Source organism: Pinus tabuliformis, chromosome 7 (assembly GCF_031772625.1).
Source record: "Pinus tabuliformis cultivar Carrire ecotype Pingquan chromosome 7, CPIR1, whole genome shotgun sequence".
Classification (NCBI taxonomy): domain Eukaryota; kingdom Viridiplantae; phylum Streptophyta; class Pinopsida; order Pinales; family Pinaceae; genus Pinus; species Pinus tabuliformis.
Window position 1 is genome coordinate 1,870,494,685 of NC_142293.1, and position 20,841 is coordinate 1,870,515,525.

Below are 20,841 nucleotides of genomic sequence, written 5' to 3' on the forward strand. Positions count from 1 at the left end.
GAAGATGGAGTCCCTTTGGACAATCCTGCTTGTGAATTGCAAGTGGGGTTGTGGAATAATCTAACAGTTTCTGCGGAGTCTCTTTCAATTCCTGCTGAAGGGCTGGATCAAAATAAAACAAGAAAATAGGAAAAGAAGAGTAGCTTGTTGGATTGTATGATCCTTCAATTAGGGAATCAAAAGAAGGCTGCTCCTCATTGATACTTTGAATTGGCTAAGCTGGGTCCTAAAATGTATATCTTTGTAACTTGTTGTCTGCTCTATAGCATGGATGGCAATCATCGAACATCCAGTAGATCTAGTCTAGGGGTCAAATGTTGAATATTAGATCTTGGATCTGAATAGCTTAGTATAGAGGCTAGGGGTCACTTGTTGAATATGAAACCCTGGATCTTAATGTTTTTACCATTTACATTTCAATCTAGTTTATTGTGTTGTAGTTATTGGTTTTATTATCTTTGGTGGTGTTAAGCCTCGTGCTTCCTAAACAATAATATGAGTTGAAGAGGTTGCTCCTTTTTGTAATCTATTCCCAGGGGAAACCTTGTTTGTAATCTAAAGGTTTTTATTTAACCAAAAAATATAGAAGTCACTTTACAGTGTACACACATGCAATCTGATTGAAAACCCTCATTGTAAAACGTCATGCCTCCTTTACCACCTCTTATGTATCGACTATTGTCCTTTGCCATGTCTAGGGCACACATATCTGTTTTTTCTCTACATGTATTTCAACTGACATCCATGTTTGTTCACACATTTGTCAAAATTTTCTCTTCTTTTTCACATTCGTGCCTTTGGCTGTTTGTTTTTTCTGCCCACAAATTCCATCTGCAGAAAAGGTTGTTATCTAACTTCCAAAACTGCCCTTGATTTATTCCAACGAAATATTGGGAACTACAAATAGGCTAGCCATTTTTTTGTTTGCACAAATCAAGGGTCATCTCTCTACTTTCACATCTTCTGTTTTTGTTGAAAGAAATGCCATTGAATCCTTTGTTCTTTCTCATTCCAATGTGGTAGAACTATGAGTTAATGAAATTGTTGGATATTTTGGATCGAGTTACTGGTGGTTCTTGCTTGAGTCTCCGACCAGTCACATAACTTTATCACCAGCTTAATGCATGACTTTCTAACTTCAATGGAGCAAAAGAGATTAATTGTTTTTCACCAGTTTCATGCACACTAAAATAAGCCTCATGCATGCACTAAAACAAACTTCAAGTTGTTATAACCATTGATTTAGCTTAAGGGTGTTAATCCCCCCAATTTTGATCTTTGTTTCGACTAGAAGGGTGCTTGGATATTGCCGGTGCTCCCCTGGTTCATCTTTGTCTTATCCTCTTATTTATCTTCTTCAAAACTCGAACTTGACTCATGAGGTATTTTATGCATTTTCTTTTTAGGCATACTTGCTGCAAGCAAGGGGACAACATTCTTGTTCATGTTTGACTTACATTCGATTGAGTGTGACACATTCGGAGATATCTGGGTCTTCAGATTTGATAATCTGGCTTCTGGCTCATTATTTTCTTGATCGTCTCCCATAGCTTGATCCTGAGACTGTTTCTTTCTTCTTCTTATGCCAATCTCAAGAATCTTTGGGACCAACTCTTCACCTTGTTGTAGTTTTCTCTGTCTTGTCAGCATTCACTGAGGTGACCTTAGGAATACCAGCTCTGAGCCAAATACCTAACTGCCTCTTTAGAGAATTTCTGAGCCAAATATTTAACCATTTCTTCTTCTTTAGATTATCCATTCAGATCAATGCACTCTTTGTCATTGTATGATAAAGAATCTTGGACAAACTCACTTATTTTTTTGTATCACCATACCTATCCAATGGTTTTATACATATGTTCTGATGTTATATGTATGTAGGTTTCTTTCTTTGTATTATTTTTGGCTTTTTCTAGGAGTTGCGCTGGCACTCACACATTGTATTCACACTGGTCTTACTCCAGTCCAATTGACCTACTTTTGTGGTCATTTGTTGGACAATTTTTTTATTATTATCTTATCTTATGAAAAATGTGCACAAGTTACAAATGCATCAACTACACAATTGTTCAAACTCAATGCAATATTATGATTACGAGTATAATAAGGCCATTTAAATTGGCTTATGATAGTTGATAAAGGATGGTACAACAGATAGCAGATGGGAATGAGACAACCGATAACTAAAGGGGAATGGTGTTGAATATCTGTCTGAGGTATGAGTGCATATATTTAATAAGAATTTTTTTTCTGATAATAAAGTGCTGCAATTCTGACTGTTAGCCCATAAGAGGTGACTGTGGCATGCGAGTAACAATAAATCTGTGGTCTCTTTGACCGTATCCTCCAGTCCCATGTAAATGGCCTCCTATGTCCACTATTTTCTGTTCCTCATTGTTATTCTTTACAAGTGGAATGAGTCTCAGATTCTAAGTAGGTCCATGACTTTATAATCAATACGAAGTCAGGAAAAAATAGACTTAGCTGTCTCTTAAGTGGTTCATACCATGTATTATTATGGACATCAACATGAGTGTATCAAGTGTTGATATCTGGAATATAGGAGACAACTGAAAAGGATGGCAGAAAAATGGGACAGTGAATGGATCATAATATAACAAAGATAATTAATGCTGTGAATAGGTATGGGCAATCATTGTGAGATTGATAGAGATTTGCATAGAGAATATAATAGGACAAAACAGTGGATTTGAATATATAGTATATACTATATATAGAGCGAGAACATGATAGGATGAGGAACTTGGAATAGAAGCATTGTAGTGAAAACGGAGATAGAGAGTGGATATTTGCTCTGATGTTGATTCTTGTAAGCCTGAGGGAAAAACATATATTCTTTCCATATTGTCCAAAAATGATATAGAAATGGTGCCAAGAACATATGCTATTCTCACGCCTTTTGATAAATAAATACATCCCTACACGATGAAACATAATGACTAATTAGAACATAATATCAACTACACAATATAATGCTCGATAAGATATACTACAGTTCAGTGATAAACTCAAACTGGGATTGCAACACTGTAATTTTATCATAAGAAAATGATTTATAGGTTGTGGATTGATGCTAATCTCGAGGAGACACAATTCTTGCTTTTTGATACTAGAGGGTAAATTTGTTAAAGAAACAAGTATGTAGATGCTATGCCTTTTCTGTTTGACTTTTGAAATTTGGTTGATACAATGCCTTTTCTCTGTGGCACAGGTTTCTCAGTATCTTCGAAGCAAGAATTGGGATACAAGGGTTGCTGCAGCTCAGGCTATTGGTGCCATTGCAGAAAATGTCAAACATATATCCATTAATGAAATCAGAGACAATGCTGAATCTGAGTTGTTAAAATTGGGTATCGATCAGAATATTAAAGACCTTATGGTAGCAAGTTGGAATTTGGTCTCAAATTCTACAACAGGTCTTTCTTTTAGCAGGTATTTCAACATCCACAATATCATGGCAATATGCTATTTATGACATTATAGAACAATTAAACTGGCAATGCTATATTGAATTATGTTATTATTGAAGGTAGCGATATCTAACTTAAATACGTGTTCTAATATATTTGGGATGCCATTACAGCTTGGACATAAATAAAGTCCTGGAATTTGGAGGTCCATTGCTTGCATCAGGAGGACAGGTCACAATCAATCCAATATTATTTTGACTTTTATGAAGTTGGCCTCTGATCACCTTTCCTTTGTACTTACAAATGGATGTGGTATTTGTTTTATTTATTCAAGCTTCATGGAAAGGACTTGTTTTAGCACATGTTTCCCAATTTGGGGATATGCAGAGTTGTGCAGAAGATTCTTTTGTATTTAGCGTCATAATATTTCTATAAATTATGGCCCAGGCAAATAATGTAATAAAGTGCAAAACTGTAGCAGAACAGATGTTTTGTAGGTGTGTCCATTGTTATAATCTAAATATTGTTTGAGTGAAATCATTGGAAGATTTTTATGCCAGCGTAATTAAAAAGGGTAAAGGTTGTTCAAATCTTGTATTTCTCCTCTCTCCCCTACAATTTGGACTGTAAATTTTGAAAGATTTATCTCAATATGCTTTCATGTCAATGGAGGTATATGCATGCATTTGGAATTTAAGATTATGGGAAAGATCATGATGCGAGTTAGGATAATCACATTCTAGATATTGAGCAAGCTATTAGTTCAAAGCTTTTATGGGATATTAACAATATCGGATAGGTGATCGTTTTAATTTTTGAACCTTAGCTTATAATATTACCTTGCAGGGACACCACTTAGGTGTGACATGTCCCTTTGAGATTTTAGATAGTTCAATATACACAATTATGGTTTGGATAAAATTTATTGGATTAAGCTCTGGCTTGGGTCTATTATAGAGAGCAACTTCTATGGGAGGGTGGTTGCTTTTAGGGAAGATTCATTTGATTGATTAACCATTTTAGAAATTAATGATTTCTTTGGGGTGTGAACATTTTTTAGGAGTAGATACAACATCCTCAATAAGGGATTTAGGATGTGTGCAAATGTTGTTGCTTCGAAGAAATTTCAACCCTCTACTCTTAGTGCCTTCCTTCTTTTATCTATCTTAGAGTGTGCATTAGTCATGTAAGAAGTCCTTCTTAGCCTATGTGCATTGATGGCTAATTCTACTTCTCCCCCTCATGCAATTAGTCCACTATAGATGCCTGTGGTTAACTCAATGAAGGAGTAGAGTGGAAATTACTATGTGCATTGGCTAAGTGGAGATATTCTTTGCCAAATTAACATTGGAACGAGGTGAAGTGGCCATATGTTCAAATGCAATGAAGTCTTCTTCTCTCATATGCCTAGTCTAAGTGGAGTGAAGTAGCCATGCACTTAGTTTACTTGTTGGAGTATAATGAAGTATGGCATGCACTACATCTAAGTGGAGATACCCTTTGTTAACCTGATGACATAATGTGGTGAAGTGGCAGTGCACTTTAGTCTACTAGGGGAAGTGTTTAGTTCTCTTCTTAATGCACTCAGGTGTCTACCTAGTTAACTTAACAATCACTTGACATGTGAAGTTATCTCCTCAATTGATGCATATGTCTTAGAGGACTGAAGCATGCACCTCGTTAATTGAAACTGTTCTTCCTTAATCTCTCCATGCACTACCTCACTCCTAGACCATTGCATGCATCCCAGTCACCTCTAGTTCATTGATGCATGTGCCCCAATCATTTCTAGTCTAAGTTTTCGTGACACATCCTTAACCCCCTTGTTTCATATTTCACATGTCGGACATGACACATGCATGACATGTGTTCGATGAGTTTGACTTGGGTCTCATTCACAAGACATGAGTTTGACATGTGTCAGACATGAGCCCTATTTGTGTCTTGAAAGTTGGACATGTGTCCGAGGAAAAAGCAGATTGCGACTTCTTAAAATCCATTTTTTGGTTCATTCTCACGCAATTCAATCATAGGTTTGGAGCTCTCAGAGGTTTTGGAGTGCAACTAAGGGCGGTTAAGCAATGCTAGAAGGGACTCCAAGTGTTGGGAAGTGGATTTGTCCAGGCCCTATTAATGCCATGTAATCAATGGTATTGTTATATTGTTAAAGTAAAAGTGATATTCTTCTTTATCTTTCATTTTCATCTACTTAACATTACTATTAATTGTTTCAGGATGAGTGAAAGTGGTTCCAATCTCATTGGATTTCATATGGAGAAAGTAGAATTTTAGATCCCACTCAAAAATCCCAACAGACTTAATAATTTTTAGGATATTTATTTTTGGGGGTTTGCAACATTTTCATTCGATTTTGTCACGTACGAGGGCATGGATGATGGAACCAACATTTAATCAAGACCACCAAGCCCTCTATACCTCGATGTTGGTGGCTGTGATTGTTGAACTCCTCTATCATGACCTTACTAAAAATGTACCATCACTCAAACAAAATCTCTATTTGACATGTTAAGCTTTTTCGATCTTATTTTAATTCTTAGAAGGTGATATTGATGATGAGGATCCTGATATAGGCAATGATTTTGATGATATATAATACTAGCTATTTGTTGTAACATGATATTTTTTGGACTCTAGAGGCCATTTAGAGCCATTTCGTGGATGTAGTTTTGGTTCAGAGATGGATTGCACTCGACGCTATTTTGGTTATGTACACTAGTTGTATGATTGAATTTGTATCGTCATCATGTAAAATTGTAAACGTTTTAGTTTCTAAATTCTAAAGAGATTTGAATCTCTCTCTCTTTCTCTCTCTCTCTATATATATATCTATATAATGTGTCTGCTGTGTCTTGTTTCCGGGGTTGCCATGTCTCATGTCGGAGAATCATATTTTTGTGTCCTCAGTGTCTTGTTTTTGGGGTTGTTGTGTTTCATGTCAAGTACTCATATTCTAGTGTCCTCCATGTTCTGTGTCATTGTGTTAGGTGACTTTAAAGTTTAACTCTAGTTGACACATACATGCGCCACAGTCACCTCTAGTTGACTCATGCATGCGCCCTAATCACCTCTAGTTGACTCATACATGCGCCTTGGATGACACAACTACACACCCAGTTAACTCCAACATGTGCCACATCACCTAGACTCATGCATGCACAAGATCTCTCATGCATGTTCCTTGATAATGTTGTCACTTGTCACTCCCAAAGACTACCATGTGTCACCACATGAAGCTGCCATGTGTCACCTTGTAGTGGACGCCATGTGTCACTTTGCATTGTTGATTTGTAGAAATAGAAAATCTCTTCTTGTAAATGATATCAGGCTCATCAAACTCGATATTTTGCAAGGAATTTGAATATGTATTTAGAATCGACATGCAAGCCTTGGAACCATGACTGCAAAAAATATCAATAGCATGCATGTCACCATAGAAAGGCTCTTTGGAATTGTGAGCTCATAAGGATTACAAATATGTAATCATCATTGCCACACAAACCTCCTAACTCTGTCTCCCAAAATATAGGAGAAATGCTAAAAAGAACAATCCTCTCAAAAACTGATGAATGAACATCTGTAATATTTTTGACTCTAAATCAGGATCACATTAGTGAACCATCTTGCACATGAACTCTGTGGTAACCATCTCTGATTCATGAAAGTTGCCTTTGGAAATCAACTCCAAACACCAGCTTGATGAAGTAAGTTGGCTATTAACCTCCCAGTTTGCAAAGGAGAAAATATAGGGGTTAACAATGATGACTTAATGGGATGAGATCCTTAATGAGCGATATTGAGAATCTCAAGATCTCTCGTTAAAATTGGCAACTAGGTGGAATTGGGACAACTCATTTGATGGAGATGATGATTGCATTGGATTCCTCTTTTCGAGAGGTCCAAGATTGATAAAAAGATTATCTCATTCAGACAAGCAGAAGTGTGATTTTGAATTTATGCCCACACATGTGCAAATTGTTCAGGTCAGCCTCATCATCTTGTAGGCTCAAGAAGCCCAATGGACTTGTCTCTTCACCCACAATGAATTGTATAAATACAAGGGATCTCACACCTCATTTGGCATATTCATCACTCGCACATACTTCTCTCCTTTCATCTGATTGGTTCGTACAACTATTAGGCGGTTTCTCTCTCTAACACGTGTGGCAAGGAGGACGAGTGTTCTGGGCAGAATTACAGGCCGAAATTTTAGAGCTCTGGGATAAGTTTGACCAACGTTGACCAAGAACTTGCAGACCGAGTTTCATTGCTTTTTTGGGTCAAAATTTTTATTTTTCTAGGCCGCATCTCTGGGCACAAAAATGAGAAATTATGGGCTATTTGACTCGTGTTGACTTTAGGGATGACTGTTGTTTGACCATAGAGAATTACAACTGTTTTCTCTCTCCTTTGACTGAGTTTGATCGAGCTTTTTTGGGCTGAATTCATCCTCCTGATCAAGTCGAGTTTGATTGAGGAAGATCGAGTTGCTTTGAGGACGATTTGCTGTTGTTTTGACCAACATTGACTTTCTTGTTAGGGCTGAAGTTTGACTACAGTTGACTACAAAAATGTACAGGGTTGTTTTGACTTGGTATTGGGCAAGTTAATTTGACTTTTGTACTCTCTGTCTCTGCTGAACTTTTGATTTAATAATAAGAAGAGTTGATCAAAGGGTTTTCCCCACATTGGGGGTTTTTCCCTGGGATTCGCCGAATCTGGTGTCCTCTTGTCTTCTGCATTTTGTTTCATGTTCTATCTACTTTTACTTTCAATGTGATAATTGTGATTGCTATTGAAATTGGAAATTGTTATTGGTCTAAGGAGCATTGAAGTAAATTGTGCTAAGCATAGAACATACCATTGTTAACTAAAATTGACATGGTTTCAGAGCCCAGGTGAAGAGAAAGCCCAAGCAAGAGTGAGAAACACAATCACTAAGGAAAGTTGTTGGACAAGAATATTTGTCTAGCTCCAATGACGACTACATCATACTTCAAATTCGAGGAGAAGCTCAAGGACAAATCCGATTATCATGAATGGAAGATGACTTTGGATTTGACTTTGGAAGAGAATGATGCTATGGACTATGTGTGAAAATTTCTGACACAAAATTCTACTGCAGTAATTGATTTATTTCTCTTACTTATTTCTCACAACAAGTTGTTTATAAAACCCTTCAACAAACATTAAAATAAATTCTACTGTAGTTATCACATAATAGCATAGAGAAAAATAACCGTGATATACAAGCACAAGAATCAATCACATCAACACAGTAATTTTTGGACAATTGTCCTCGAAAAAACCCAATGCGGGAAAATCGGTGCAACAGATGAGGGTTTATTTATTATTCTTCAACAACAATCTCTTTACAAGGAATAATTTTGCAGTACATAGCGAAACCTTTACGAAAACACTCGAGATAATTTTCCTCCTCAGCTAGGAGAAATTTTGACACCATAGAGACCCTTTATCCTTCACTGCATCACCCTTGCATCATCTGCGTGAGGACCGCGTCATCCCTGCATCAGTTGTGTGAGGACTATGTGAGATCTCGTCTTGCTTGCATTGTCTCTCAGAGCTCTCCCTCTGCGCTGTCTCTCTTAGGCACTACGTCACCTCCTCTTCAGTCTCTGACTGATGCTGAACTCTCCTCTTCCTTCACCATGCGACTCTCCCTATGAATTCGAACTCCTCCTTGAGAATCAATTTTCCTCGTGTTACTGAGTATTTGCCCGATGTGTTTCCAAATGACTCTAAAGTCTTCTCTTATACTTTTCCTGTTGATGAATCAACGATTGAGATTAAGTCTCCAATCAACGACTAAGATTAAAACAGACTTGATCCTCATCTCTTAGAAGCTTCTCACCCATATATTTATTAATACCCATTAAATTTTTTATTTTCCTAAGTTTAGACTTAGGAACCGTTAAAAATATTAATTATTTTAATAACTCCTCATCTGAGTGGAATTTCTCCAAACAATTTTTTGGGTCTTCGAGATCTCATGTGTTCTAGCCCCTCCACAAAATTTTGGAGCTAGAGCACATCCGATGCTACCCAAAAATCAACAGTCCCTCTTAGCGAGGAATGTGCTCTAGCAATACTTTCCGATACAAGCATCACACTGATCCACGACATCCGTCCTCTGCGCTGTTGATGCTCAGCTTACTGCCCCTTACCTACTATGCTGCTGCAACCTGTACTGCTGCCCATGACACTGCAACTGTCACTGCTACATCCGTATTGCAACTCCCTCTGAATGTGCTGCATCACGCTGCCCATAGCACTGCCACTACTAACTGTTGCATTGCAACTTCTTATACTATTCGCTTCTGCTACTGAAACAGATTCTTCACCATCCCCATCTTCTTCTTGAAATAAACAAACTTTGTTCTTCCTAGAGCCTTGGTGAGGATGTCTGCCACATGTTCTCCTGTTCGGGTGTACCTCAACTGTACTGCCCCTCATTGGACATAGTCTCTGACGAAGTGACACCTGATATCAATGTGCTTTGACTGATTGATCATGAAAGAGTGGATTCTCAGAGACCTTGATGCAACTTTGATTATCACACAAAATACTGGTCGCTTTCATCTTTCTCCTGAATAGATTCACGAACAATTTCCTAAGCCATATGGCTTCGCACAAAGCTGTGATAGATGCCATATATTCAGCTTCAACTGAGCTCAGAGCCACGGATTTCTATTTCCTACTACACCAGGAGGTCATTCCTAACCCAATGTTGAAACAATACCCAGTGGTACTTTTCCGATCTACCGAACTTCTAGCCCAATCTGCGTCAATGAACCCATTCAACCTAATGTCATTACCTTGGGTGTACATTAGTCCATGCTCGACTGTTCCTTGTATATATTTGAGAACATGCTTGGCTGCTGCGTAGTGTGCCCTCTTTGGTTCCACCATGAATTGACTAAGGGTGTTGATAGCGTAACAAATGTTTGGCCTGGTATTGACCAGATACATCAGCGAACCTATGAGTTGCATGTACAAGGTGGGATCGACGTCTTTGTCTTTGGAAGCATCAATCTTCTTCCAGTTGGTGATCATTAGAGTAGCCATAGGTCTATAGTTCTACATTCTGAACCTTTTCAAAATATCTATAGCATATCTCTCTTGTCCAAGGAAAATTTCACCCTTCTGCTGCCAAACTCCCAAATCCTTCATGTCGAATTCTGTGGCAAGGTTCTCCTTGCAATCTTTGATTAACGTGGATGAGCTTGTTAGGAAAAGATCATCCACATATAACACCAAGATTAGAGGCTCATTCTCTACAACAAGATAGTAGAGATTAGGATTTATGTCACTCTTGACGAATCCCATCTTCTGCAAGTAGCCATCAATTCGACCGTACCATGCTCTAGGTGCCTGTTTAAGCCCATACAAGGCTTTCTTCAACCTGCATACATGAGATTTCTTCTCATGTGTCTCAAAACCCTTTGGTTGTTCAATGTATACTTCTTCTATCACCCCATTCAAGAACGCTGTCTTGACATCCATCTGGTGAATCTCCTACCCCATCTGTGCTGCAAGGGATATCACAGATCTAATAGAAGTATACGTGGCTACTGGGGCGAAGGTTTCTTCGTAGTCTATCCCTTCCTTTGAGCATACCCCTTAGCTACAAAACTCGCTTTGTATTTTTCCACACTGCCATCTGTAGCGTATTTGATTTTGTAGAGCCATCTTGAACCTACAACGGACCTGTCCTGAGGCCTAGGTACCACTTCCCAGACATCATTGACCATTATGGAATTGTATCCCTCCACCATAGCATCTACCCATACTTGATGCCGAACGACCTCCTAAAAACTAGAGGGTTCTCCAACTTGAGCCACCAAGGCTTGATATTTGTCTGGCTGTCTACGCTCCCTTTTCTCATTCCTGTGCGCATCGACCAAATTCTCCGCATCTTGTAGTATTTGTTGAAGTTCCTGACTCGTTCTACCATTGGTAGTAGGTATATCTATCTGCTGCTTCTCTTCCTGAGACTCCACCTGTTGTGATACCTCTAGAGTTTTGCCTTTAGGAGAAATACTGGTGCTAGTTTACTGCTGGACGAAGTGGCTGGACCAACGGATCATTCCTTTAACTACTTTTCGGAAGGCATTTCTCGGGATTTCCTGAAGGCTCTGCCCTCCATGAACTTTACATCTCGTCGAATAACGATCTTCTTATTCCTCGGAAGATAGACTTTATATGCCTTAGCATTCTCGCTATATCCCACAAGATATCCTTTCTTCGCAGTCTGATCCAATTTCTTTCACGTTTCTTCGGGTACATGGCAGTATGCAAAACTCCCAAATATCTTGAAATGACTTACCTCAGGCTTCTTACCGGTGAAGACACATTTCGGAGTAATCTTACCTAATGCCCTATGAGGAGTCTTGTTCTGGACATACGCTGCCGTGTTGCATGCTTCTGCCCATAGAAACTTGGGCATATCCTGATCATACAACATTGCCTTGGCTGCTTCAATAATAGTCTTGTTCTTCCTTTCTGCTACTCGATTCTGCTCCAGATTATAGGGGGCTGTCCACTCCTTATGATGCCTTCCCTTGTGCAAAAATCAGTGAAGTCCTTGTCGATGTATTCTCCACCACTTTCTGAGCGCAATATCTTTATCTTCTTTCCTGTCAGATTCTCAACTAGAGCCTTGAACTCCTTGAATAGACCAAAAACCTCATCCTTGGTTTTTAGAAATTGGATCCAAGTCTTTCTGGAATGGTCATCAATGAAGGTGAGGAAGTACTCGGCACCACTAAGAGCTCTTGTGGACATGGGTCCGCATATATCAGTGTATCAATCCCAGAACACTCTTAGCCCTATTGTTGCTTTTGGAGAATGCAACTTTGGCTTACTTGCCTAGTGCACATCCTTTGCATACATCATCTCGTTCGGTACTCGACTCTGGAACTCTTGATACTGTTATCCCGAGAATTCTTAGAGCCCCATGGTGTAAGTGTCCCATCCTCCTGTGCCATAGTTCATTCAAATCTTTTCGCCACTGTTGCCTATCAGTGCCATTGGAGATTCTAATGGTAATCTATACAACTTGTTACTTCTGACTCCAATCTGGGCCTTCTTTTTCCAACTCGGGTGTTTGACATATACTTTCTCCTTAATGAAGAAAACATCATAGCCCTTGTTTTGAAGCTGAGATACAAAGAGTAAGTTCATCCCTAATCCTGACACATGCAACACATTGATTGCTCGAAGCTGATCCCCTAATTTTGTTTGAAATACTACAGTACCTCTTCCTACGGGGTACATTTTGACATATTTCCCATGGTGATTTGGAAGTTCATCCTTTCTTCTTGATAATTTGAAAAACGTTCTCGTATTCCTGTCATGTGCCAGGAAGCTCCACTATCTATATACCAAACCTCAGAGGAGAAGAACTCGCTAAGCAAGCGACTTCTTCTAGTCTGGAAGCTAACATAGAATAATCATGATCCATGTTCTTCGTGCTCTCTTCTCCCTTTGGAGATCTGTGTGGGTCCTTTTGAGTTGATGCCCCGACATCATGCTCCTGACTCATAGCAGATTCTTTACTCCTGTTGCCTGATCTCTGCTCTGATACCATGTGAAAATTTCTGACACAAAATTCTACTGCAATAACTGATTTATTTCTCCTACTTATTTCTCACAATAAGTTGTTTACAAAACCCTTCAGCAAACATTAAAATAAATTCTACTGTAGTTTTCACATAATAGCATAGAGAAAAATAATAGTGATATACAAGCACAAGAATCAGTCACATCAACACAGTTATTTTTGGACAATTGTCCCCGAAAAAAACCAATGCGGAAAACTAGTGCAACAGATGAGGGTTTATTTATTATTTTTTGCGTGAGGACTGCATCATACTTGCATCTCGGCGTGTCTCCAAATGACTCTTAAGTCTTCTCTTATACTTGTCGTGTTGATGAATCAATGGCCGAGATTAAATCTCTAATCAACGACTAAGATTAAAACAGACTTGATCCTAGTCTCTTAGAAGCTTCTCACCCATATCTTTATTAATACCCATTAAAATTTTTATTTTCCTAAGTTTAGACTTAGGAACCCATTAAAAATATTAATTATTTTAATAACTCCTCATCCGGGTGGAATTTCTCCAAATGGTTTCTGGGTCTTGGAGATCTCATGTGTTCTAGCCCCTCCACAAAATTTTGGAGCTAGAGCACATCCGATGCTACCTAAAATCAACACTATGTAAAGGGAAGAGTGGTGGAGCCTCCTTCAAATGCACCTGCTACTGCAAAAACAAAGTACAAGAATGGTGAGGTCAAAGCTAAGAAAATCATTGTAGACTCCATTCAAAAGCATTTGGTTGCCTATATTTCTGATTTGGAAACATCTAAGGAGATGTATGATAAGCTGGTTGAGATGTTCAAAGTATTAAGGAGTTTAGACTTCTGTGATCCATAACATTGTTTAGTAATCTTCAGCAAAATCACATAATCAATCTTTTGTCGACGCGTTTCGAACCTATTGTAACTAAATTCTAAGAACAATAGTAATTTAATAACTATTTATTTATATTTAAATAATTTGGAAATAATAATATAGGTTATATGAAGATATAATTAATGACCATTATATTTAGTTTACCAATATTAATTTACCATAATTTATTGACCATTATGTCTAGTTTACCATTGGATCCTTGGATATAAACAATTATTATTATATAAAGACACAGTTACCATTATAACTAAATTCTAAGATTAATAGTATTTTAACACTATTTATTTGTAATTAAATAATTCAAGAATAATAAAAAATATAAGTTTTTAATAATTATGTAGATATAATGACCATTATATTTAAACAATGAATTTATTTTATTATTCAATTAACTAATGATAATATGTTTCTATTAATAATAAAATTATTAGTTTGACTATGATCCTAAGGTCAAAATTAGCCGTTGCAATATAGCCGTTGGAGTCTCTGCACACTCTATTTAATCAAGCTAAGCCAGATCAGTTCTTCAACTTGTCCTGACGATGAACCACACTGGTTGGTTCGAAACGCGTCGACAAAAGATTGATTATGTGATTTTGCCGAAGATTACTAAACAATGTTCAAAGTAAACAATGCAAATCAAGTCCTCTTTCTCAAGAACAAATTGAAAGACATCAAGATGGATAGGGGAGAGTCCATTCAATCTTACTTCATGAGGATTACCGAAATCAAGAATGATCTTCTATCTATTGGAGAAGTTGTTGGTGACAGGGAGCTCACTCTTATTCAACTTAGAGGTCTTACAAGAGCATGGGATGTATTTTACACCACCATACTCAACAATTATAGGATCCCGGGTGTTGATGAATTATTGGCTAGATGCCCTCAAGAAGAAATAAGGATGATGGAGAGAGATAAGCCCTCAAATGGAAATGATCCTACTGTTTTCTCTGCTCATGCTAAAAGGAAGAACAGTGCTGGTCTAAGGAGACAAGTCAAGGATTTAAGCAGAGATTCAAAGAAGGAAGAAAAGGAAGATGCTACAATTGCAACACGTTTGGCCACCATGCTAGAGAGTGCCCTCACAAGAAGGATATTCCAAGGGATGATGACAACAACAATCACAACAACTGCAAAGGCAATGGCAATCAAAGGAAAAACAAGTTCAACAATAAGGAAAGAGGAATGCTCCCGCTGCTTAATATGGCAATGGTCGTCCTCCCAAAAGATCAAGAAAATCTAGGTATGAGGAAAGTGATGTTGTAGAAAAACAAAATGAATTTTATCTTATTTCCGCTTTATCTACTGCCTCTCCTTCGGATACATTGGATCATTGGTTGATTGATAGTGGAGCCTCAACGCACTTCACTGGGTACAAAGAGGCCCTCTCAAATTTGGTTGTAAAGAAGACTAACTTGCAAATCATACTTGGAGATAATGCCACCTATCCCGTGAAAGGAATAGATATCGTCACTCTTCACCATAATCAAGGTCAAACCATTCATCTACAAGAAGTATTGTATGTGCTCGATTTGAAAAAGAACTTGGTATCTATTTCTGCAACGGAAGATAAAGGCTTCAAGGTGGCATTCATTGATGGAAAGGTATGTCTTTGGCAAAAAAAACCCTAAAGATGCATTTACACTTGGATTTAGGGTTGATGGTCTTTATCAAGTTGGAGGCGTCCTTTTGGAGCCATGCCTTGCGACACTTGTCTTCAATATGAATTGTGGCACCGAAGATGGTCACATGTATGTCCGATTTCAACATGAATCGTGAAGGTCTTTGTCAGGGTTGTGCATCTTGGAAACTTACAAGGGGACCATTCCCCTCAAGCGAAAGTTAAACTTTTGATATTCTTCAACTGGTGCATTTTGACCTATCTGTTATGTTTCCCGCAACATCATTAGGAGGATACTTATATTATGCTATCTTTGTGGATGACTTCTCTCGCAAAACATGGATTTATTTCTTGAAGAAGAAGGATGAAGTATTCAAATGGTTCTGTGCTTTCAAAGCCTTGGTGGAGAATCAAATAGGGAAGAAGATCAAAATATTGAGGACCGACAATGGGACCGAATATGAATCAAATGAATTCAATGACTATTGTAGAGAAGCTGGCATTAAGAGGGAGACAACTGTTGCATACACTCTTGAGAAAAATGGAGTTGCTGAAAGAAAGAATCGAACGATCATGGAAGCCACCTGTGCCATGCTTCATGATCTAGGTCTACTGAAGTTCTTATGGGGAGAAGCTACAAATATTGCCGTGTGTGTTGAAAATATGTGTCCACATCAAGCATTGAATTTGAAGACACTCGAAGAAGTTTTCACTTGTAAGAAACCTAATGTTTCTCATTTTAGAATATTTGGTTGTCTCGTGTATTTTCATGTGCCTAAAGAGAAGAGGAACAAGTTGGGAGCATGCGGGAAGAAAGAACTTTTGTGGGCTATAGTGAAAACTCAAAGGCATATAGAAATTATGTGCCTGGTCAACGAGATGTGGAAGTAAGCCACGATGTTACATTTGAGGAAGACACTACTCTTGGGAAAGCTAGAGATCTCCCCATTCCAGGAAAAGAAAATGATGATCCTACAGGAAAGCAAGAAGAACCTCCGTCCGATGACCCCATGCCCGATGTTGAAGGTCTGATGGATCCCATTGATCCACCTCCTAGTGATCCCTCTAACTCAAGGAAAAGACTGGTTTGGCTCAATGACACTTTCGAAGATGCTGAAAAGCATATTGCTCCAAGAGGGACATTTCATGAAAGTAAGAAGTGTGAAAATTCCTAATACTTGAGGAACCCCTATTGCAACAAATATGAATCTACTTCACCTACATGATTATAATTACATTCATCAAGTTATTCTTCTGAATATTGAAGCAAATTACTTTTGCAACCTACACTACTTTAAATATTTGATTTCATGAAACAAATAACTGAGCAAAGAACAAGATACATAGGACACAATTATTTTTGGACAAAATAGTCCCCGGAAAAACCCAATGCGGGAAAACCGGTGCAACAACATTGAGGGTTTTCTATTATTAAGCAGTAGTTCTGAATACAATGCTGGTTGCCCTCTCGACAAACCAGTGATAGAGAAAATACAATGGTGGAAAATTTGAGTGAGTTTTACCTCACTTCACTTGGCAGATTCCGACTGATCCGGCAGCAAGACTGGCTAACTCCGGCTAACTCTGCGGTGGCCCTGCGTCAACTTTGCGTTGTCTCTTCTGCCCATTGCATCAACCTTCTTGGCCGTTCTAGTAGTTCCACGACAGTTCCGACTTTATGCGTGGAGGGCAACTTTATGCTTTTGTGCTGGCCCTTCTGGCTTTGCGTTAGGCTTGCGTGGGCCTAGATTGCTCGAGCGTCAGTCTTCCTGGCTGCTGCGTTGCCTCCACAAGCTTCTCTTCGCCTCTTTGTCAGTACTTCCGAACTATCCTTGCCCCTCTTTCACAACTGATCACCTAGTTCGAATTTCTCAGCTCCCTAGCCCCATAAATTGAACTTCAGATCAATCTGTTCTCTCCTTGTGTATCTAAATGAACCCCAAGCCTCCTTATACTTTTCTCGTTGAGACTTCAATGGCCGAGATTAAGTCTCTAATCAACGACTAAGATTAAAACATGACTTGAGCTGCCTTCTGGATCATTCTCACCCATATTTTGATTAATACCCATGAAAATTTAAATTTTTCTAAGTTTAGACTTAAGAACCCCTTAAAAATAATAATTATTTTAATAAAATACAATCCGGGTGGAATTTCACCAAACGGTTTCTGGGTTCTTTAGAACTCATGTGTCTTAGCCTTTCCACCAATTTTCATGGCTATAGCACATTCGACGCTACAAAAAACTAACACTCCCTCTTAGCGAGGAAAGTGCTCTAGCAACAATGTCCACCTACATGCTGCTCTGCTTCTGAAGCACCTCCTTTCCGCATTGTTGTTGCCACCATCACTGTGCTGCTGCTGCTACTGTACTACTACCCATGACATTGCCACTGCCACTGTTGCATTTGTACTACAACTCCCTCTCAAACACTGCATTTGTTACGCTGCTAGCACTGCCACTGCTAACACCACATTCGTACTGCAACTCAATTGTTGAGAGAAGCAACTGAAAAACATCCAAAATTAACTGAACTTAACTGTGTTCAACATAATACCATGAATGTTGGAATTTGACTGCTCTAGTCTTTGATCCTCTGAATCTTCTGTGCTACTACTGACTTCTGCACTGTGCCATTTGCATTGCTGCCAACCTTGCTCTGTGCTGATCAGCTTCTGATCTCTGGCTACCGCATCTGTCTCTCCAGAAAATCCACTGCATCATCTGACACTAAGTCCAACTCGCTACTGTTGAATCTCGGGCTCCCGTAGCAAGGAATTGATCCAAGGGGTGGACTCCTCAAGGATCCTATCCACATGTAGTCCTCCCAACTACATCTCAATATCGCCGCATTTCCCTCCTAGAGATGCGTGGGCACTCATGGCAAACTCCTCTTCGTTAATCTTTGCTGGAGCAAAGTTAGGATCATGTTTCTCATCCTTATCCTTTTACTTTAGAGGACATTGGGATGCAAAGTGGCCCATCTCGCCACATCTGAAACATTTCACCTTCTAAATGTCCTTCTTCCGCTTTGGCTTTTGCTGTCCCTTCGATGCTAGAGTTGCGTTCTCCTCTTCCTCCTTGGTCTTCGTGCTACTCCCACTGTTGCCATTGAGGTTGACCTTAATTAGGTCCCTCCTTAATTCTTCCTGTTGAAGGGATGCCCACATCTCCTCCCATGGAGGTAGTCTTTCCCTGCCCAATATACTTTGGACGAAGACTTGCCATTCATCCGAGACTCCATTCAGGGCTATCCTTACCATCGCGGTAGATTGAGGAGTGGATCCCACTGCAGCAAGCTTGTCTTTGGTGTCCTAAAGACGTTGAAGATAGGAGTTGACTCCTTCTCGCTTCTGCATCAATGTCCGTTGCAACTTCTGTTCTAGGTACATCTTCCGCTGTTCAGAAGAGCCTTCATACAGAGAAGACAAGGCTTCCCACATCTCTCAGGTTGTATCCTTGCCCTGCAAGTGTGAGACCACATGATCTTGAACTCCATCGAGAATGAGCCGCTTTGCCTTCCCTTGCTCGGCCTTGTACTTCTTACTTTGATCATTGCCAGCAGGAACAACCACAACACTTTTGACGTAGGCTTCGAGATTGTACTCCTATATAACAACTAAGATTCAGGTCTTCCATATGACATAGTTGGAAGCTCCTTCCAACCTATCCTGATCTCTAAGCCCATGCGATGCCATCTCACCCAACTGTAGAACTAACTCCTCTAGTCACTACTCGACACTGCTCAGCAAGTGAGAAATTCAAACTTTTTGGCAAAAAGTTCTCTGAGGAAAAAATTCCCCTTCTATGTGTCTTCACTCTTTTTCAATGTATTTCTGCCCCGGTAGAAACTGCGCCCTTCAAGCACTGCACTGAGGGTTTGCGTCACTCCCTTTGCCTTTGCAAACTCACGAATTGAAAATCGTACCTCTCTGTCGACTCTCTCAAAGAGAGATTTCCTCAGAATCTTTGCTTCCCGGCAAGGACTGCGCAATCCCTTCAAGGGGATTCGAATTATTGCCAAGTGCAACTTTTGGCCTCTCTGCTCAACGCTGGATTTGCTCTTCCTGTTTCAAAATCAATGCTTTAATACCATGTGAAAGTTTCTAATCCTTAAGGAACCCCTACTGCAACAAATTTGAATCTACTTCACCTACTTGATTTTAATTACATTCATCAAGTTATTCTTTTGAATACTGAAGCAAATTACTTCTGCAACCTACACTATAAATATTTGATTTCATGAAATAGAAAACTGAGCAAAGAACAAGATACATAGGACACAACTATTTTTGGACAAAATAGTTCCCGGAAAAACCCAATGCAGGAAAACTAGTGCAGCAGCTCTGAGGGTTTTCTATTATTAAGCAGTGGTTTTGAATACAATGTTGAAATTTGGTACCGGAGGACAGGTGGTTCCCTTAGGCTTTGATCTTTGGCCTAGGGAAAAGTGTCCAAAAGAATTTAATTTTTCTCCTAAAGTGACTTTATAATTTTATAAAGTTAAATCTAATTTAAAAGTGACTTTAAGTGATAAAGTTATTAAGTCTAATTTTAAAGTGACTTTTATAAAGTCAATGAAAAATTAGAAAGGAAAAGTGACTTTGGAAATAAATGACTAAGTGGGTCTTTATTAAAGTGGGGTGAATTAAAAAATAGAAAGTGAGATTTAAATGAGCATTTAATCTCAACCATTGATCTAAATCTATTTCAGCCATTGGATTTAGAGATCACCCAAAAGTCACTTGGATCACCCAAAAGTCACTTGGAGTTATATTAAAGGAGGAAAAGGAGGAAAAGGTCATTCATTTTTTCATGAGCAGATTGGGAGAAGGAGAGCAAGAGAGCAAGAGAGATTTATGAGCAGGAAGGAGAAGGAGACAGCAGCTTGGCACACATTCCAAGGCAGCAGTTGAGCAGATTTGTACAGCTAATTCAGCACATAGTGAAAGGCAGATTTTTGCACAAAAATCGAGGAGCAGTTTGCTGATTTTTCTGCACACAAAACGGAGGTCGTACAGCATTTATTGCTGTCCTGTTTGCTGTAATTTCCAGATTGCTGTGAGGCACGGGAAAGGAGATAAGTTGTAAATTTGCTTGCTGATTTTTGCTGAATAATTCTCACTGTAAAAAGACAAATTTCAGAAATAAAGAAGAGCTCTCAAACTGGTTTTCCCCAAGAGTTGTAGGGGGTTTTTCCAGGGTCAAGTTGACCAAAAATATCAGTGTTTTAATGTGTTTTAATGGCTGTTTTTAATTGCTGATTTTTAATT

General features: G+C 38.9%; 1 protein-coding gene across 1 annotated transcript in view; it reads left to right on the forward strand.

The window, feature by feature from the left end:
- The window catches only part of RGD3 (ROOT GROWTH DEFECTIVE 3), a 197,896-nt gene that overhangs the window by 27,224 nt on the left and 149,831 nt on the right, over positions 1-20,841 (forward strand). Inside the window, 2 exon segments of the mRNA XM_089460606.1 lie at positions 3,233-3,453; positions 3,605-3,662. Coding sequence (XP_089316732.1) covers positions 3,233-3,453; positions 3,605-3,662 — 279 coding nt within the window.